This window comes from Primulina huaijiensis, chromosome 7, assembly GCF_012295235.1.
Source record: "Primulina huaijiensis isolate GDHJ02 chromosome 7, ASM1229523v2, whole genome shotgun sequence".
NCBI lineage: Eukaryota > Viridiplantae > Streptophyta > Magnoliopsida > Lamiales > Gesneriaceae > Primulina > Primulina huaijiensis.
Genome location: NC_133312.1, coordinates 8,054,274 through 8,071,514, shown reverse-complemented (window position 1 = coordinate 8,071,514; position 17,241 = coordinate 8,054,274). Strand labels below are relative to the sequence as shown.

The following is a 17,241-nucleotide window of genomic DNA, read 5'->3' as shown; positions in this document are numbered from 1 at the left end:
TTAATATTGAAGAATTATCAACTACCATGTTTGATTCAATGGGACTTATATGTGTATAATGCAATCCAGTAGGGAGCATTGGTAGTTTTTCAATCACATATTTCTTTCCTGATTTATATGTGATAAGACACATATATTTCTCATTCCCTTCATTCATTGTTTGAGTATCATACCCATTGGAATATATATCATTAAAACTCAACAAATTTCTTTTCGATTGTGGTGAATACAAAGCATCATTGATCAAAAATTTTGTACCATTAGGTAACAAAAATTGTGCTTTACCACATCCTTTAATCAAATCTACAGGACCTGATATTGTATTCATCATTGTTTTTGTTGGTTTTATTTCCAAGAAATATCTTTTATCTCGGAGGATAGTGGGCGTTGTACCACTATCAGATATACAAACTTCAGCTTGGTTCATAGCATTTTCCATATTTGAACTTCAAAAAAAATATGCAATGAAATAAAATTACTAAGAATACATTAATAAAAATAAAATACAATACAATACATATTTAAAAATATAACACACTATAAAACATTATCATATGAATACAAGAAAAATAAATTATTGTAAAATTATATTCCACCAGTATATTGTTCATTTTCAGAGAAATCATTAGGAAAATCTGCAGCATCAATATTTTTCATTTCTATCCCACCAACATATTGATCATTTCCAGAAAAATCATTCAGAAAATCAGCAGCATCCAAATGAGTTGAATTACTCAAACGGTCACTGCGTTCAGTGAAGTTGGTCTCTTTTTCTTTCTCCTTTATCGATTCTTTATAGAGCTTGCAAAGGTGCTCGGGGGCTCGACAAATACGAGACCAATGTCCTGGAGTGCCGCATCTGAAACAAGAACTTTCAAATCTTTTCGAGTGATTTTCATTAACACTCATGTTCTCTTGATGCCTTTTTATTGGGTGGTTCGTGACGCCCTTTTGAGATGAGTTATAAAAATAACTATCTCGATTGTTTTCAAAACCACGGCCTCGACCACGACCATGACCAATTCCACGTCCACGACCACGACCACGTCCACGACCTCAACCAAAACCTTGTCTTTGAATTTGATTTTGGTTTCTAGGTTTAAATTCATTTTTACTTATAGCATTTACTTCTGGAAATGCTGTTGATCCAGTGGGTCGGGACTGATGATTTCTCATTAATAGCTCGTTGTTCTTTTCCGCCACAAGAAGACAGACGATGAGTTCAGAATATCTCGCAAATCCACGCACTCTATATTATTGCTGTAGAGTTATATTTGATGCGTGAAACGTGGAAAATGTTTTTTCAAGCATTTCTGATTCTGTAACCTCATGTCCACAAAATTTTAATTGCGAGATTATTCGATACATCGGCGAATTGTAATAACTTACTTTCTTAAAATCTTGGAATCTCAACATATTCCATTCATCACGAGCGGTCGGAAGTATAACTTCCCTTATATGTTCAAATCTTTCTTTTAATCCTTTCCACAGAGCCATAGGATATTTTTCGATGAGATATTCACATTTCAAACCTTCATCAAGATGTCGGCGTAAAAATATTATAGCTTTTCATTTTTCTTGTGATGAAGATATACCATTTTATTTAATAGTCTCACTTAGACTCAATGACTCAAGATGCATTTCTACATCAAGAGTCCATGGCATATAATTTTTCCTCGTAATGTCGAGTGCAATGAATTCGAGCTTTTCCAAGTTAGCCATGGTGGTACTAAAAAGAATTATGATGCATTTTATTAGTTAATGAATATTGCAATACAAAGTAATGGATAAACAACAAGTACAAGCATTCGTAAAAATAAAGAAAACACACGAGAAGGATATTCTCCGATAAATACAAGACTCGTGAGTATGATAACCAAAGTAATTAAAAATAACTTTGTGAAAGCCATCTTCTTTTTTCTTCAAAAATTTGATGAAGAATAATTTTAGAGAAGAAGAGAAAGTTGGAGTGATTGAATATGTTTGTGAGATCATATTTATAGGGCAAAAACTAGCCGTTTTGTTACCGTTTATGACCGTTGGTGTACAAGAAAATAAATGTATGTATTTGTATAATTTTATGGTAATAATATGGTGTATATAATATTAGTAATGTTTTAAATAATTATGTATATCATATCACAATATTATAATGAAATGTCATAAGATATTTTGTTTAAAAATCTTATAGGCTTTTATACTTGTCGTATCCCTTACCGGGAGTGTGGGATGTCGTCTTAACATCCTCCCAGGATTTATAACAAGTTTTTTGAAAAATTTATTTTTATTATTTATAATAACATTATATATTAAATATATAAAAAATAAATAAATAAACAATAAAATAAATATTATTACTTTTGTTACCTTTTTCTTCTGTTTTGGAGCTTGGAAAAATATGGAAGACTTTTAGAGCTTCGTGCTGATAACGTGTTGTGAAAAAGTAAAAATTTACAGTAAAAAATAAAAATCTCAAACTCTCAAAATTATCACACTACACACTTTATAATATTTTTCTCTCAACTCAATTGTGTTTTTCTTCACAAATGAGATATCTATTTATAGAAAATTTTTACAAATAATCCAAAAATAAATTACATCATTACTTTCATCATCACACACAAATTTCAACATTCAACACCTAATTTTACCTAATTTTCAACATTCAAATATTTAACATTCAATATTCAAATATTAATTTTCAACAAAAATCACCACCTAGTCTACTATTTCAAAACCAAAGACGGCTAAGAAACAAATATATGTAGGCAAAAACTTGTGTGAGACAGTCTCACGGGTCGTATTTTGTGAGACAATTATCTTATTTGAGTCATCCATGAAAAAATATTACTTTTTATGTTAAGAGTATTATTTTTTATTATGAAAATCGTTAGGANTTTTATACAAGATATTCATATAAACGGAGTCCCGATATTTTTAACTTCACAAAAATTTTTATAAGACAGTTTTATATATTAATTTTAGATAAATATTCTATTTAAGTTATGGTGAAAAAATATTTTTTTAATATTTTTTTTATGAAAAAAATAATAACTCGAACCATCTCAGGATACGTGTACCATCCTAACTTTGTCAACGTGTCAAAACCTGGCACCCACTCAACCATCCCCGAAAATTTTTCAGTCCACCACCGAATGGATTCCTCACACTTCTCGTTTCCTCTCTCCTTCAATCCATGACGGCTCCGTCATCAAGCTTCGGCGATTGTTCGAGTAAAGGTAAATTTAAAAAAGAAGACATTGAATCGGAACGGCGCAGTCGAATTCTCTCTAGTAAGCTCTACTTCGATGTGCCTGCTTCCATGGTAATAGCTGATACGAATTCTGTGCTATTGAAACTAAATCTCAATGAACTGCCTCCCGTGGCGAAGTAATTTTCTGCTGCTGATTTCTTTGTTGTGTATCAGGTTCCTTTGGTGTACTCATCTTCGTATAATATCTCACTTCTCGGCATTGAATAACTGTAAGAAAACCACTGATATGAATCTAGCCAACCACTATGCGTTCCAAGAACCAATCCCGAGAGGACGCTTGACGATGTTGAATGTTGTCCTTCATCCAACCAATGAAAGCTTGGAAACAAGGCTCGAGGGGTTCGGGTTGCATAACAAGCAAGTAGATGATGAATTGGAAGCTTGCGTCTTAGCGTGTTGTGGGAAGCGCCTCGCGCCCGAGCGGTCACATTCTACCGCCCGAGCGTGAATAGTACAGAATTCTCGGCGCTCGAGCAGGCAAATCCTACCGCCCGAGCGCGAGCATTTTCGAGAAATATTTTAATTTCTTATTTTAGAGTTTTAATTATTTTTGCAACTAGATATTGTTATCTTTAAATATGCAATTTTCTATATCTAGGTTTTAGTTATCTATATTTAAGCTAGAATACCATGTAAACAATTTAACTTTTGTTCATTATTGATTTGGTATCAAATTGTGAGATTTTCTCTCAAACGAAAGCGAGAGCTTTTATACACTTTGGTGTTTTCAAAATCAAACTTTCAAAGGTGGATTCTTTTGTTCGTTCGTCTATCGATTTTCACGAGGGTTGCCAAGGACGGGTTCTTTGGAGGTTCTCTTGAACGCGATTGTTTCTATCGTTGATTAATTGTTGCTAGACCGCGTGATCTGGAGGCGATTATCACACCTGTCGATTACTTGTTTCAAAGATCGGGACAGATCAAAGATCTCGTGGACGGGATCGTATCAACCACTGCTTCTGCTTTTTCTTCTGATATTATCACTCTGACTTGTGACTAAGTTCTTTAGTGTTCAAATTGGAAATTTTGCTTGTGATTGCATTCCGGAAGTTTGGAGAAGGGATTTGGTTTTCTTTTTGCGGTTTTAAATCAGCTCATATTGGGAAGGTGGGTGTTATCATCGTCTAGTTTAGAAGTAATGAAGGTCGAATCTAGAGAAATTATCGAGGCATGTGAATTAAGACTCAAGTATGTGCAATAGAGCTGCGAGTGACACGTCATCTCAGAAAGATTCGGGGCTGAAATTGGAACATCCAGTTTCTTATCTCCGTAGAAGTGCTCTGTGAACTGGTAGTCATTGTGTCTTCTGGGAATTCGTTTGATTCCACAGAACAGATTCAATCTCCAGAAACTACAAGGAAACAGCAAAATTATGATTTTTGTCACCTGCGAAACCACTCTTGAATTTCTAAGCAACCAATTTTGCTATGGTGTTTTTATGGGATTCCCAAAAGCAATGAAGGAGTTAATTTGGCATGTTTCAGATTATGAGAGTTTACTTTTTGACATGCCTAATAATTTCCAATTCGTTATTTATGGAATACAACTTGGTGTTATTGTCATGGTTTCTAATGGCTACTTTTCTTGACTTTCCTCTAATTCCAGTCAGTTTCTCATAATTTGTTTAGATGTGCGTGTATCTTGAAGAGAGACAAAATATGAAAAGCACGCAGGGAAAAGTCCTTGAATAGAATTACTATGATTGATCAGCTGGTTACATAGCATTAATCAGATTAGAATTTCGCCTTGAAGGCTTTTAAGTCACCTGAGCTCAATTATTTCATGGGAAATTTCGGGCATCCATTTGATTCTTCAAAATGGGGTCGCATCTGCCAACTTCTTATTGCTGAGGGTCTCCTGGAAAAAAATGCACATTGTTGAACCTCTGGAGGCTACAAAATTTGACCTCCTAGTGGTACCATTCATATCCAATGGGCTGCGTCTTAAATTCTTGATGAAAATGTCTCTTAAGTCCTTATTAAATCGATGATGATTTCTTATTAGGCTTGCAATTGGTGGATGATGCGTGGATGTAACAAATGTATTTTGTGTAACACTAATTTGTTATGTTGTTGGTGGCAGGTGCACTTGGAATCATACTTGGATAGTTTAAAGAGTAGCTTGAATGTCGCCTCAATTGTTGAGGTGCAATTTTTTAGGATTTTAATTATGGGGTAACTAGTGTGGTTATCCAGATGCTTTCACCTAGAAGAAATGAAAAAATTTTCTTTATTTATTTTCATTCAAATATACCTCTTTGCATTGCTTTTCTGAATTGAATTTTAATGGTCTAGAATGAACACACGGCTAATTGGTTGGTCTGATATATTAAATTAGTCTTCTTATCTTTAGTTCTTTTGCATCTTTTGTTTTGCTTAATAATTTAGTTGCTGTAAAATTTAGGTACGGTACCTCCAGTCACTTTATTGCCGAACTGTCTTGTGGCTAAGAGTGTTCTATTTCCTTTCCGAAAACATGTTCATGTTAATTTTGTTGCGAGCTTTCTATATTTTGTATTCATTGAGAATTATTCTTAGAAACTACACATATGCTGCAGGTTGGAGGAACAATTTTATCTGCCAAGCTTGCAAAAGAACGAGGATGGGCCATCAATGTCGATGGTGCTTTTCATCATTGTTCGGCTACAAAAATTTTGCTTACGCTGATATATCTCTTTGCATTCTGGAAATAAATTGTAACCAACTTCAAATCACATACATAGGCCCATATAGATTTTATGGTAATGTATATTTGATGAAGATTGTCATACTCAAAGAAATTACTTGTGTTTTTTAATAATTTTTGTGTTCAATATTCTGGGTGATGATAATAGATCTCGATGCGCATCAAAGGAATGGCCATGAAAACGATTTTTCTGATGACAGTATGTGTTTTTGCTTTTTATCATTTTCTCTGGACCGCATTGTTCATGACAACCTTCAATATGAAGTCATTTCTTCTTGATACTTATTGGTTTAATGGTACACTTGCAGGAAGAGTCTACATTCTTGTACAATCCAGATATATATCCATGTGTAAGTTAACTTATGATATATTCTTCCAAACAAGAACCCTTAGTGAGAAGTCATTTCTGCTGCCTTTGTATTCACTCTTACCACTACTTTTTCTCTTTTGTTATGTAGTATGTAGTTTTTTGTTTTGATTTGTATGACCGGTCGACTCTTTGTTTTGTCAGAATATGACAATCAGCTTAATTTCCAATTTTTCTACCCTTGAGGATTATGTGGCCAGGAGATACATCAATCAGAAAGTTGAAGTAATGATAAAAAAGCATATTGAGTGAGATAAAGTTGCTCCATATGCTGTTTTTCTCGTACAATCATGTTTCTTTGATTACTTTGTCTTATCACAGCGGAACAGCGACCAATGAATATTCAACAAAACTTGATCAAGCACTCAAGGTATGCAGTTGCGGTCCACTTTCCCTGCTCATCTGTGTTATATTTTAATTAAGATAATTTGAATGATAATAAACTGAAGCCTTGATGCAGACAATGTCTTATTAGTTGTTAAGTTTCAGGTACTATGTGATAAATTTCTGGTGAACTTATAGGTTTCTACTGGCCTGTTTGATCCTGAATTGATCATCTACAATGCTGGAACCGATATTCTTGATGGAGATCCTCTGGGGAGATTGAAGGTAACTCTCAAATAAAGTTGCTTAAGTATCATCTTTCTATCAGTTTTGGGTAGTGTGGATAACCTGTGGATCAATGGATGAATAATTATCATAATACAATGATGTCTGAGAAATTTGTTTTGAATTTTACACGTGAAGAGGAGAACAAGGAAGACAGTTTAACTATGAAGTCTTTGATGATTTTTCATCATGCAGTGCACTCGGTAAGAATTAGCTCTTGGTGCAAATGGCATCAAATAAAAAAAATTTGTGGATATCGGAAGCGGATTTAGCAGTGAAAAACAGAAAACCATCTCCTTTTTTTGCCTTATGAGACAAAACAGTAAAAATGAGTTGCAAGTACATGAAATCTGGATTTAGTTTTAGGAATTTTTATAGTGACCGCGCAGCTTGACCATAATATTTTGGTTAATATGCCAAACTCTATTCAGATCAATCCAGATGGAATTCCCACGCGAGATGAGAGGGTTTTCAGATTTGCACGAAAAAAGAATATCCCTATCGTCATGCAAATCGGATATCGGTATCTTCATCTACATTTTTTTTGCTTCTCAATCAGGGGCATCTTAAAGCAACAACGTTTGTGTTTCAGGTGGTTACATGAAATCCAGTGCCAAAGTAATCGCAGATTCCATCATAAATTTGTCGAAGAAATCTCCGATAGATATGAAGGTAAAAAAATTCACAATTACCTGAAGATCCCTTTTCAGACTCAAATGAAGAGATCTAGGAAGTGTTACATGTTATACGGGCTATTCTCCGTGTGTTTATACATCATTCACGCTACAGAAGAAGGTAAAACTCGTATAACTTCACAAGCAGCCTTGGAATTTTGGTTTGTGTCTTAAGAGGAGTCTTATTTGGAGCATTGCTGTTCAGGGATGGTCTCTTAGTTTTAGTCATTAGAAATGATACGTACATAATGAGAACTGTGAATAGATGTTTTTTTTCCTGAAAATCTGGTTGTTAATGGATTCTTATAAGGACCTGTCATCGACCGAATTAACTGTCATATGATGTCCTGTAATTATAAATAAAACCATGCTGAGGAAAACCTTGTAGAGTATTGCGTATATGTTTGTTTGATTACGTACGTGTTATTGGTTTGAAACCAAGTTACATATTTGCATACCTTTCGCTTCTAAAATAAATTGATTTACCCAAACGACTTCTACAAGTTAATATGGTGTATTGGGGCTTCACATCCAAGTTCGTGTAATCTATACCTTTAAATGTGTCGGCATGTTTCCAATCCCAACTTTGGATGATGGGTTTGATTGTACCTTGAAATGGAAGAAATCAGCCAAAGTTTGTGGAGCAGGATAAGCATGCAAAATGATTGGCCCTGGACCAATCTGGCCAGCTACACCAACCATATGTATATATTTAAGTGCAATTATGAATTGTTGATTTTATATATTTTTTTTTATTCAACCTTGCTTTAATTATCCTCTCATGCTTGTATTAAATATATTTTGGAGAGAAAATTATAATTTTAGTGATATGAGTTGGTCTATTTTTTAGTTGGATTTTTTTTTTTGTTCGAAACACGAAATCCATTGGATATTGCTTATTTGATACTATTCATGTAAGTAATTCATATGTCCAGAATAAATTTTATATTACACATGTTAAATATACATAAAAAAAAATTTGCTTTATTATATTTTTTATGAGATATGAGTAAATTAGTGTCAAATAAATAATATTCGATAGATAGATTAGTTTCGAAAAAAATCAAAATAAAAAAATTTAAAATATTGTATGAAAATCAAATTTTTACAATTTTAATGACTAAAACAAAAAAATGTCTATTTATAAAACTAAAATTATAATCATCCCTAGTTTGGACTCCTTTTCTCCTTATGAGAAACCCAAAAAAAAAAAGGCAATATATATACACATGACATATATTTTTTGAAGAAGAAAAAAAGCAAAAAAAATATTGGATTTATAAGAACGAATACAAAAATCACTTAAAAAAAATTAGTTGTTCATTGCAAAAACACCCATATCAGAAAATAGAATGTGCGACGTAGTTTTCATTCACGTGGTGGGCTCCTAAATGTGATCACTCTTCTCCGAAAACATTATTGCCTTAAATACACCACTAATCACACTTTATTTATTAATTAGTAATTAGTACTCTTGTTAATCATAGCAACAACCAGGGCAGTAATATATAAACTAAATCTGTCGCCAATATTTCTAGACTGTCCAAATCTCACATTTCATGATTTTAATAATTCAATTATAAAATATTGGGAGGGGTAGGGAAGAACAGAACCCTCATCCAGTCCTACCACCCACCCACCCACCCACCATACCGTCTCCTTCTCTCTCTCCCACACTGTGCTGTACCACCACTTACAACAGCTGTGTAACTTGTGGCTCGCGCCGATCTGGACGAGCGCCGCCGCTCAATGAATAGATCATCTCTTGCTGCGGTTTTAGTCTTCTTTGCTTTATTTACTTTTAAGGCGCCGTTGGCCGTATCGGAAGATTCGAAAATCGTAGACGAAGCAGTTTCTGTTGTCTCTAACAATGTTACTGGGGACGCTGCGAATAATACCCTCCCGAAGGAGGACACGTTTGCTGATATGATTGATCGCGCGCTCGAGAAGGAGTTCACCGAGAACAATGATCAGAACGAAGGTTTGCCTAGATCTAAATTTTGCCTAGTTTCTAATCAATCTCGATTGTTTTGGTGCGTTATGGTTTCTTTTCATGAAATGTGAGTGATTAGGTTTGAAACTGAGGTTTTTTGCTTTCATGAAAAGCATATGTAAAATGTATTGTTTATCTTTTCATTCTGTGTCATGATGTTTATGAATTTGCATCCTTTTTTAGCTCTTGATAATTGATATTATATATCTATGTATAATGGCCGAGACATTTTGAGTAGTTTACTTATACTGGAACGTGTATGATAGTTGAATTTGTGACTTCTATCTTGCTTATCGTAATAGTTATAAGTGACCTATCATCCGTTTGGTGTAAACTTGTAATTGAAAATGTAGTTGACCATGGTGGATTTTCCTAAAATTAAACTTTCATTGAATTGGCAGTAAATGATGCCGGTGGCTTCAACAACAGCGTGACAGAGCAACAGGTTTGTGGCACTTGCCTTTTCAAATATTATTGTTAAAAGTAGGACAATGGGCTTGCAATTATGATTAATGGGCCACCATTCCATAACTTGTATGCGTAAGTGTACTGGGATTGCTATTTTCCTTGGTTTATTTGAGAAAGGAAAATACTGAAGAGAATCAACTTCATGAAGGTGTGTTACTAGGTAGAAAATAATTTACTAGTCTTTTTCGATTTGCATTAGGGAAAAGAAAAAAGGGAAGATAAGAGGTTATTTCCTATCGGGATATGTTGTTGATAGATAATCTCAAGTTTGATGAAACGTTGATTCATGTGTGGCTGATTAGATCAATTTGATTTCAAATTTCGATTTGCTTCTAGAAGTTACCAAAATCCGATTGATTAATTTGAGGTGGCTGGTCATTGATGGAGACGGTTATAAGCATCAAGGTCTAGTGAAACTGAACAGTTAATGCTTATGATAGGTCATAGATTATATTTTAGTTGTAGTTTTACTTTTCTACATCATAGTCATTTACATGCATGATCCGTAGCTGCTTCTTCTTCTTCTTTGTTCTTATCCACCTTCTTTCAACATTTATCTGGCTTATTTGTTCCCCAATCAGGCTGTATTGGAAACAGTAGCTAGAGTCAAATCAAAGAAAAATGAAACAAAAGAGGAAAAGTACGTATCTGTATCATGTGTGTAAAAAGTCCTAGCCAATTCAATTTCCATTTTGATTGATACTTGATCTGGCTCTCCGCCTATTGCAGACCATTTAAACTGCATGATGTTTTCAATCTGGACAATGACAATGGGGCTGAGGAGACCCCAACTTTGATTGACAGAAAGGTTAATATGAATACCCATTTCTTGTTTTTCCCTGTCTGCTTAATTATTCTTGTAACGGCATTTTATCTGCCTTCTCTTGTCATCCATAAAATGGATTAATGGAATTTTTATAGAAAAATAAACTTATTGAAGCTACAACATCAGAAGCATTATGAGGGAATAACTTGTTATTATTCCAATGTATGCCAGGATAATGTATTTATCATATCAAATTTCAAATCTAAGTATCCAGTCTTGCAGTTAGATTTGAGGTACAATTACCTGTTTAATTTATTATCGTGATTCTCAGTTTTCTTTCTTTTCTCATTGTCTAACATGATGATATTGTAGACTCATATCAGATATGGTTGTTGTCATTGTGTCTGCAACTTGTGGTGGAATTGCATTTGCTTGTGCTGGACAACCGGTACGATCTCTGACCACGTTGATTATTCTCAATGTGTCATGTACTCCATCCTTTTTTCAGCTGTTTTTCTAATACATAGAAGTACATATCAGGTAATTACTGGATACTTGTTAGCTGGATCAGTCGTCGGACCTGGAGGTTTTAATGTTGTCAGTGAAATGGTGCAAGTATGTAGCTTTTTGGAAAGCTGATTCTTAACATTGAGTGCTGATTTACACTTATTAATGCTTCTGCTTAATTTGTCTTGTGCATTTTTGAATACTGAAGGTTTTCATCTGCCTTATCGGCCAAAATAAAGTTCATAGATAAGAGTTCATATTAGAGTGTGAATGAAGAAAGTAATTCCTCATGGAGCATGATATGCCATCTCCATGATACGTTGATTGTTTTGATTGAAGTACGTGGATTTGGGGTTTTTTCTTACTTTAATATTTTATGGATGATAAGTTATAAGCTGGATAATCTGACCAAGGGAATCTGGTTATTGAATAGTTTACAAGTATTTTTGTTATTTAACATAACAGTAACTATGCCTGACATCATATAGCAAAACAGAGATGATTTAACAGATTGTCAATTTAATCACTAGCTGCTGTTCCATTTATATAACCTGTTTAATAACTTGGAATGATTATATTTTTCCCTTCGCTATCATAATGTCATAACTATTTTATTACTGGTTACTACATCTTAAGATAAGTTGTGCATATAGGTCGAAACAGTGGCCCAGTTTGGTGTAATTTTCCTTCTCTTTGCTTTGGGCTTGGAGTTCTCTGCGACAAAGGTTAGCATTTGACCACATACTTCTTGAAAGTGTTGGATTAATATTCCTTCTTCTCCTGCACATAACTGCAGAAACAATGATTAATAATCTATGCTCACGATACAGCTTCGAATTGTTCGAGCAGTCGCTGTTCTTGGGGGCTTACTTCAAATTCTCCTCTTTATGTGCTTGTGTGGAATTATAGCTTCGGTGCGTGACATTATATGCTTTATGTTTTTTCCCTTACAGTTCTTTTTTTATTTTTTGGTTTTTTTTTTTTTTGGGGGGGGGATGGGGATGGGGATGGGTGGGATATGCACCCAGTATCTGTAGCTTATGTGAGGAGCTGGACTATGTGTTCTGCTAATGTGGAAGGGATAGTTTTGAACATAACTTGATGACAAGAAAATATTTGTTGAATAGACTTCTACAATCCTGTCTACTCAGGCTCTGGATTTTTATCGGCTGGATCATGCAAGATACAACTCTTTATAAGAAGCTAGAAATCCTTATATTTTCTTCTCGTTATCTTATTATGTTTTGTTTATCACAAAAACCAACTTTTCCTTTGTCTATGTACTCAAATTTAAAGTATGTTATGTGACCGACTGACTGCAGCTATGTGGCGGTGGAGCTTCGGAGGGGGTTTTTGTCGGTGCTTTTCTGTCGATGTCCTCTACAGCAGTGGTTAGCTTTCTTCACTTGGTTCTGCTTTATGATGGTAGGATTTTGTTGAAATTATTTCATTGGCTCACAAATTTGCTGTATAGGTATACAAGTTTTTGATGGAAAAAAACAGTATTAATTCCCTTCACGGCCAAGTTACCATTGGCACTCTCATTTTGCAGGTACATTCACTTTGCTTGTACTATATGCATTATTGCTGTTTTGCTTTTGTTCCCTCACGATGTATTCTGTTTTTAAACTTTGAAAGGAAAGTAACATAAAACCTTGTTAATTACTTTTGTTTTTTTTTCCTATTTTTATTTTTAGCTCTATGCTAAAGAGATCAAAGTTTTTACTTGGCCTCATTGTTGAAGGACTTCATTAAAGAAACTTATTCAGATTCTAGTCTTCATCACAAATACCTGATAATTGTATTTTAACTCGAATCCTTGGCACATTTTTTAAATTCATTTTTAGGATTGTGCTGTGGGTTTACTGTTTGCTCTGCTTCCAGTGCTGGGTGGAACTTCTGGCCTTATGCAGGGTGTCATTTCCATGACTAAGTCGTGAGTTTGATTTCTCTCCTAATGGCTTGTTCATCCATCTGTGTATAACCAAATAATCCATATCAAGAAACTTAAAGTTTAAAGATGTTTAATTCTTCATGGTTGTGTTTGTTATTTTTCATATTTCTTTTGAACTATAGGAAAAAGAAGTTTTTCTTCATGTATCGCAGACCTAATTTAACGGAGAAAGGATTTACTGTGTTTCACATTTTCAGAACTCCTGGAACATTTGTATTCTAGAAGGCCGTGGCAGAGTCAAGATTTTCAGTTGGGGGATGAAAGTTAAATTCAGAAGGTCTTGGGGGGAGGGGCTGGAAACCCTATGTTCAAACATATGTAATACATAAAACATTTGACATGACAGAAAATTTAGGAAGGTAGGAGATACCAAGGAAGAGTTTTTAAAAAACTGACTTGGGCCATAACAAAGAGTAGATATTTCCAATGGAAATATATTTTCATGAATGAAGCCCAACAAAATGGAGCGCTGCATGTCTGGTGAGGAAAGCTTTCAAAGAGCATGACAAAGATAAAAAAAGAGAACAGTCATAACATAAAGTAACCATGATTAAGGGAATTGAAGGCTGCGCGGACATAGCATAGACTCTAGTACACACAAAAGAACTTGTTAAAAGGCTTTGTTGAGCATAGTGCGGAAATAAAGTAACCATGATTAAGGGAATGGAAGGCTTCGAGGACATAGAATAGACTCTAGTACACACAAAATAACTTGTTAATAAGGCTTTGTTGAGCAGAGTGCGAAAAAAATGAAGCACTTGAGTTGAGAATATGGGTTCTTAAAGCAGTTTTAGTGTATACATATGAGTACAATTAATCCATCTAGCTTGGATTGGACTCTTCAGTCCTTGCGGGCAGCATAGATAAGTTATTAATACATTTTATGGCACTGGGGCCTCAAATGATAATAATTAATGAATAATTTTTTCCATCTCTGGAACACAATTGATTGTGTGCATTCTAGATGTGAAGATTGATGATAAATGCATTGTGCCATGAAGATATTGTATGTGCGCCTTTTATCATTTTGTTTTATTTTTCTTGTGAATATTGGGAGAGTTTGAGAAGCTAATAATTTTCCTTCTAACTAGTATTAAAATTTCAACTTGTTAAACACAATACTGATTAACCTATCAGCCAGGTTGGTGGTGTTGATTGCTTTCTTGGCAGCCTTGGCAATATTTTCACGAACCTGTGTACCTTGGTTCCTGAAACTTATGATAAGCTTGTCATCACAGGTAGTTTTTATGTCCAACAGACATATATTAATTACTAAGACATAGATGTGTGCCTCTTGCCTCTTGCTTATTTCTAAATTTCTTAGTATGGATGTATTTTCTTCTTTTGCAGACCAATGAACTTTATCAACTGGCAGCAGTTGCATTTTGTCTACTTGTGGCCTGGGTTTGTTTACTTTCATTATATAAATTTCATGGAATTACATAATCATTCACATTTATATGTATAAAAAACATTTGTTGGCTGTACTGTGAGGATGACTTTTCATTTGGTTCTCGAGTTATTTTCAATGTTTACAAGAAAACATGTTTGAACTCCAAAGAAGCTATATGTGGGAATAACTTCTGTATCTTGAATGGTATTTTTTTGTTGTTAGCCTTTATAAACTATGGACCAATATCTAATGATATGTGTGGTTTCAGTGTAGTGACAAGCTCGGTCTTAGTTTAGAATTGGGTTCATTTGCTGCTGGAGTGATGATATCAACAACTGATCTTTCTCAACACACTCTTGAACAAGTAAGATAGCTTTAGCTCATTGTTGTTAGACACTAAGTTAGCAAGCATGGAATCTATATTTTTCATCTGTTTCTGTGCATTTTTGAAGAGAGAGAGGTTTTGTGACCCTTGTATCGTGACATCTTTGCAATTTGTTCGTCTGTTGCTAAATTTGACTCATGGTTTGTTGCTAAATTTGACTCGAGGTTCTAAATTTGACTCATGGTTTGTTATTTATGCAGGTCGAACCTATACGCAACATATTTGCAGCTCTTTTCCTTGCCAGCATTGGGATGCTGATTCATGTTCATTTTCTCTGGAATCATGTTGACATCTTGTTTGCATCTGTTATATTAGTAGTCATTATTAAAACTGTGGTGATATCTGCCGTTGTCAAGGCATTTGGCTACAACAACAAAACCTCAATTCTTGTAAGATGCTACCCTGTTAGATGGTATTTTATGATTTTTGCTTTGGTATTCTTTGACTATATACCCTTGTCTGTGAATCGTGAAGGTTGGGATGTCTTTAGCACAAATAGGGGAATTTGCATTTGTACTGCTAAGTCGTGCCTCAAATCTTCATCTTGTTGAGGTAAATGCTTCTACTACAGTTATATAGAACTTGTGATCTTCTCAACTCTCTTGTGACGGTTTTGTGGTGTTAGTGGGTAAGAAAGAAAGTGTAACTTGAATTCTTACCTGTTTACGTATCAACATTCATATATTTTCCTGTTGTCCTTATTGTAGAGAATTAAGATCTTTTTTAGGTTATTTTGGTGTGTTTTTTGAGAAGATGTGTTTTTTTTCAGGGGAAGGTGTACCTGTTGCTTCTTGGAACAACAGCACTCAGTCTGGTACTGAATCGTCTTTTCTTGTACATGAATTTATAACTAATCTCATAGTGTTGTATGTTTTGTTATATGCAATGTAATATTTATATGTTCAGTTGAACCAAAGGAATCTGCTCCTTCAATATATAGTAATAAGTCCTGCAAATATAATCTTGCAGGTAACTACACCATTGCTTTTCAAGTTAATACCGGCAGTTGTGCACCTTGGCGTATTGCTAAGGTGGTTTTCACCTGACATTCAATCTGAGGTAATCATTTATGATGATCTGTGTGAGGACAATGGGTCAATTTTTTTTTAAGTTTCCAAGTTTCTAATAGTTCTCTTTAGATGTCCATATTGTTGCATTCATCTTCTGAATAATTCTTTGTTTATGACCTATAGCTTGGATTTAAAGTTGATAATCTCCGCTCAGACAGCGTGAAGCAGAGACATGTTTTAATATCCAAGGATCTCTCTATACATGAAGTATGATAGAAAATTTATTGAATTGTAAGGCTTCCACGTATTATCTTGCAAAAGATCTTGTTGTCTTTTATGATGCCTTGGAAATGGAGGATAGGCTGATTCGTCATTAATTTTTCTCTGTTCCTCTGATCTCTCGTACATCTCTAACCAGAGCAGAGGAAAGGAAGCAATGAAATCTTCAAAAACCCCAAAACTCGCTCGGAAGTGATCTAACTAGTATACCCACTAACAATTTGAAGCATAACCTATGATCGAGGTAATGCTTCCCATTTGGTGATTTTTTTATCTTTTCCTTTTAATGTAAAATAGTTTTCAGATTTATGATACGTTTCTCAGATGTTTATTTTTAGGACTGCTTTTATCCTCTGTTTTGTTTCTTCACCTTGTAGAGTTTGTCATGTACCAACAAAATTGAACATATTGGAAAGGAAATGATTTTTAAAATTGCTTTCCTCTAGATTCTCTCTTTTTTGCCCAAATATGAAATGACGTACTCCTTGGCTGCAGCAGATGCTGGAAATTATTTATATTGCTGTGTATTTAAGTCCAGTATCTGAGTATAGTTTTGAACTAAGACGTGTATACCGATGGCGATGATCCTATGTTGGTTAAAATTGATGGCTCTCCCTTGATTCAACTTTTTACGCTAGAATTTTAAAAAAATCAAAATAGAGTTTTCTCCATGGCCCCAAGCCAGCTCCAGCCATTATTGCACGCTGTGTTCTGAACTTCGACGAGAGCTCAACTATTCGTTCTACGACTAACGCATTTTACTAAGAAATTTATTTATTAGGTATTTGCTTGTTTTCTTGATAGCTGGTGCTAAGTAGATGTACCTTGGGTAAAATTCGTCAATGCATGTCTTTTCATAAGCCCCTTTCTCGATCTT

At 34.5% G+C, this 17,241-nt stretch overlaps 2 protein-coding genes across 2 annotated transcripts; both read left to right on the top strand.

Moving 5' to 3' along the window:
* Positions 1-3,100: 3,100 nt before the first annotated feature.
* On the top strand, positions 3,101-8,437 carry LOC140980884 (histone deacetylase 2-like). Its single transcript, XM_073446972.1, has 10 exons — positions 3,101-3,325; positions 5,357-5,419; positions 5,678-6,014; positions 6,108-6,158; positions 6,268-6,307; positions 6,513-6,551; positions 6,648-6,696; positions 6,849-6,935; positions 7,367-7,458; positions 7,528-8,437. Exons 1-10 carry the CDS (start codon positions 3,197-3,199, stop codon positions 7,781-7,783), a joined length of 1,143 nt encoding a protein of 380 aa, XP_073303073.1. The 5' UTR covers positions 3,101-3,196; the 3' UTR covers positions 7,784-8,437.
* An 805-nt stretch (positions 8,438-9,242) lies between these two features.
* Positions 9,243-16,989, top strand: LOC140980582 (K(+) efflux antiporter 6-like). The gene is made up of 20 exons (XM_073446491.1): positions 9,243-9,590; positions 10,004-10,047; positions 10,652-10,710; positions 10,800-10,878; positions 11,068-11,129; positions 11,209-11,284; positions 11,377-11,451; positions 11,997-12,068; positions 12,174-12,257; positions 12,666-12,734; positions 12,818-12,895; positions 13,191-13,279; positions 14,439-14,535; positions 14,648-14,701; positions 14,959-15,054; positions 15,276-15,464; positions 15,550-15,627; positions 15,845-15,889; positions 16,045-16,134; positions 16,269-16,989. Exons 1-20 carry the CDS (start codon positions 9,359-9,361, stop codon positions 16,356-16,358), a joined length of 1,758 nt encoding a protein of 585 aa, XP_073302592.1. The 5' UTR covers positions 9,243-9,358; the 3' UTR covers positions 16,359-16,989.
* Positions 16,990-17,241: the final 252 nt, after the last annotated feature.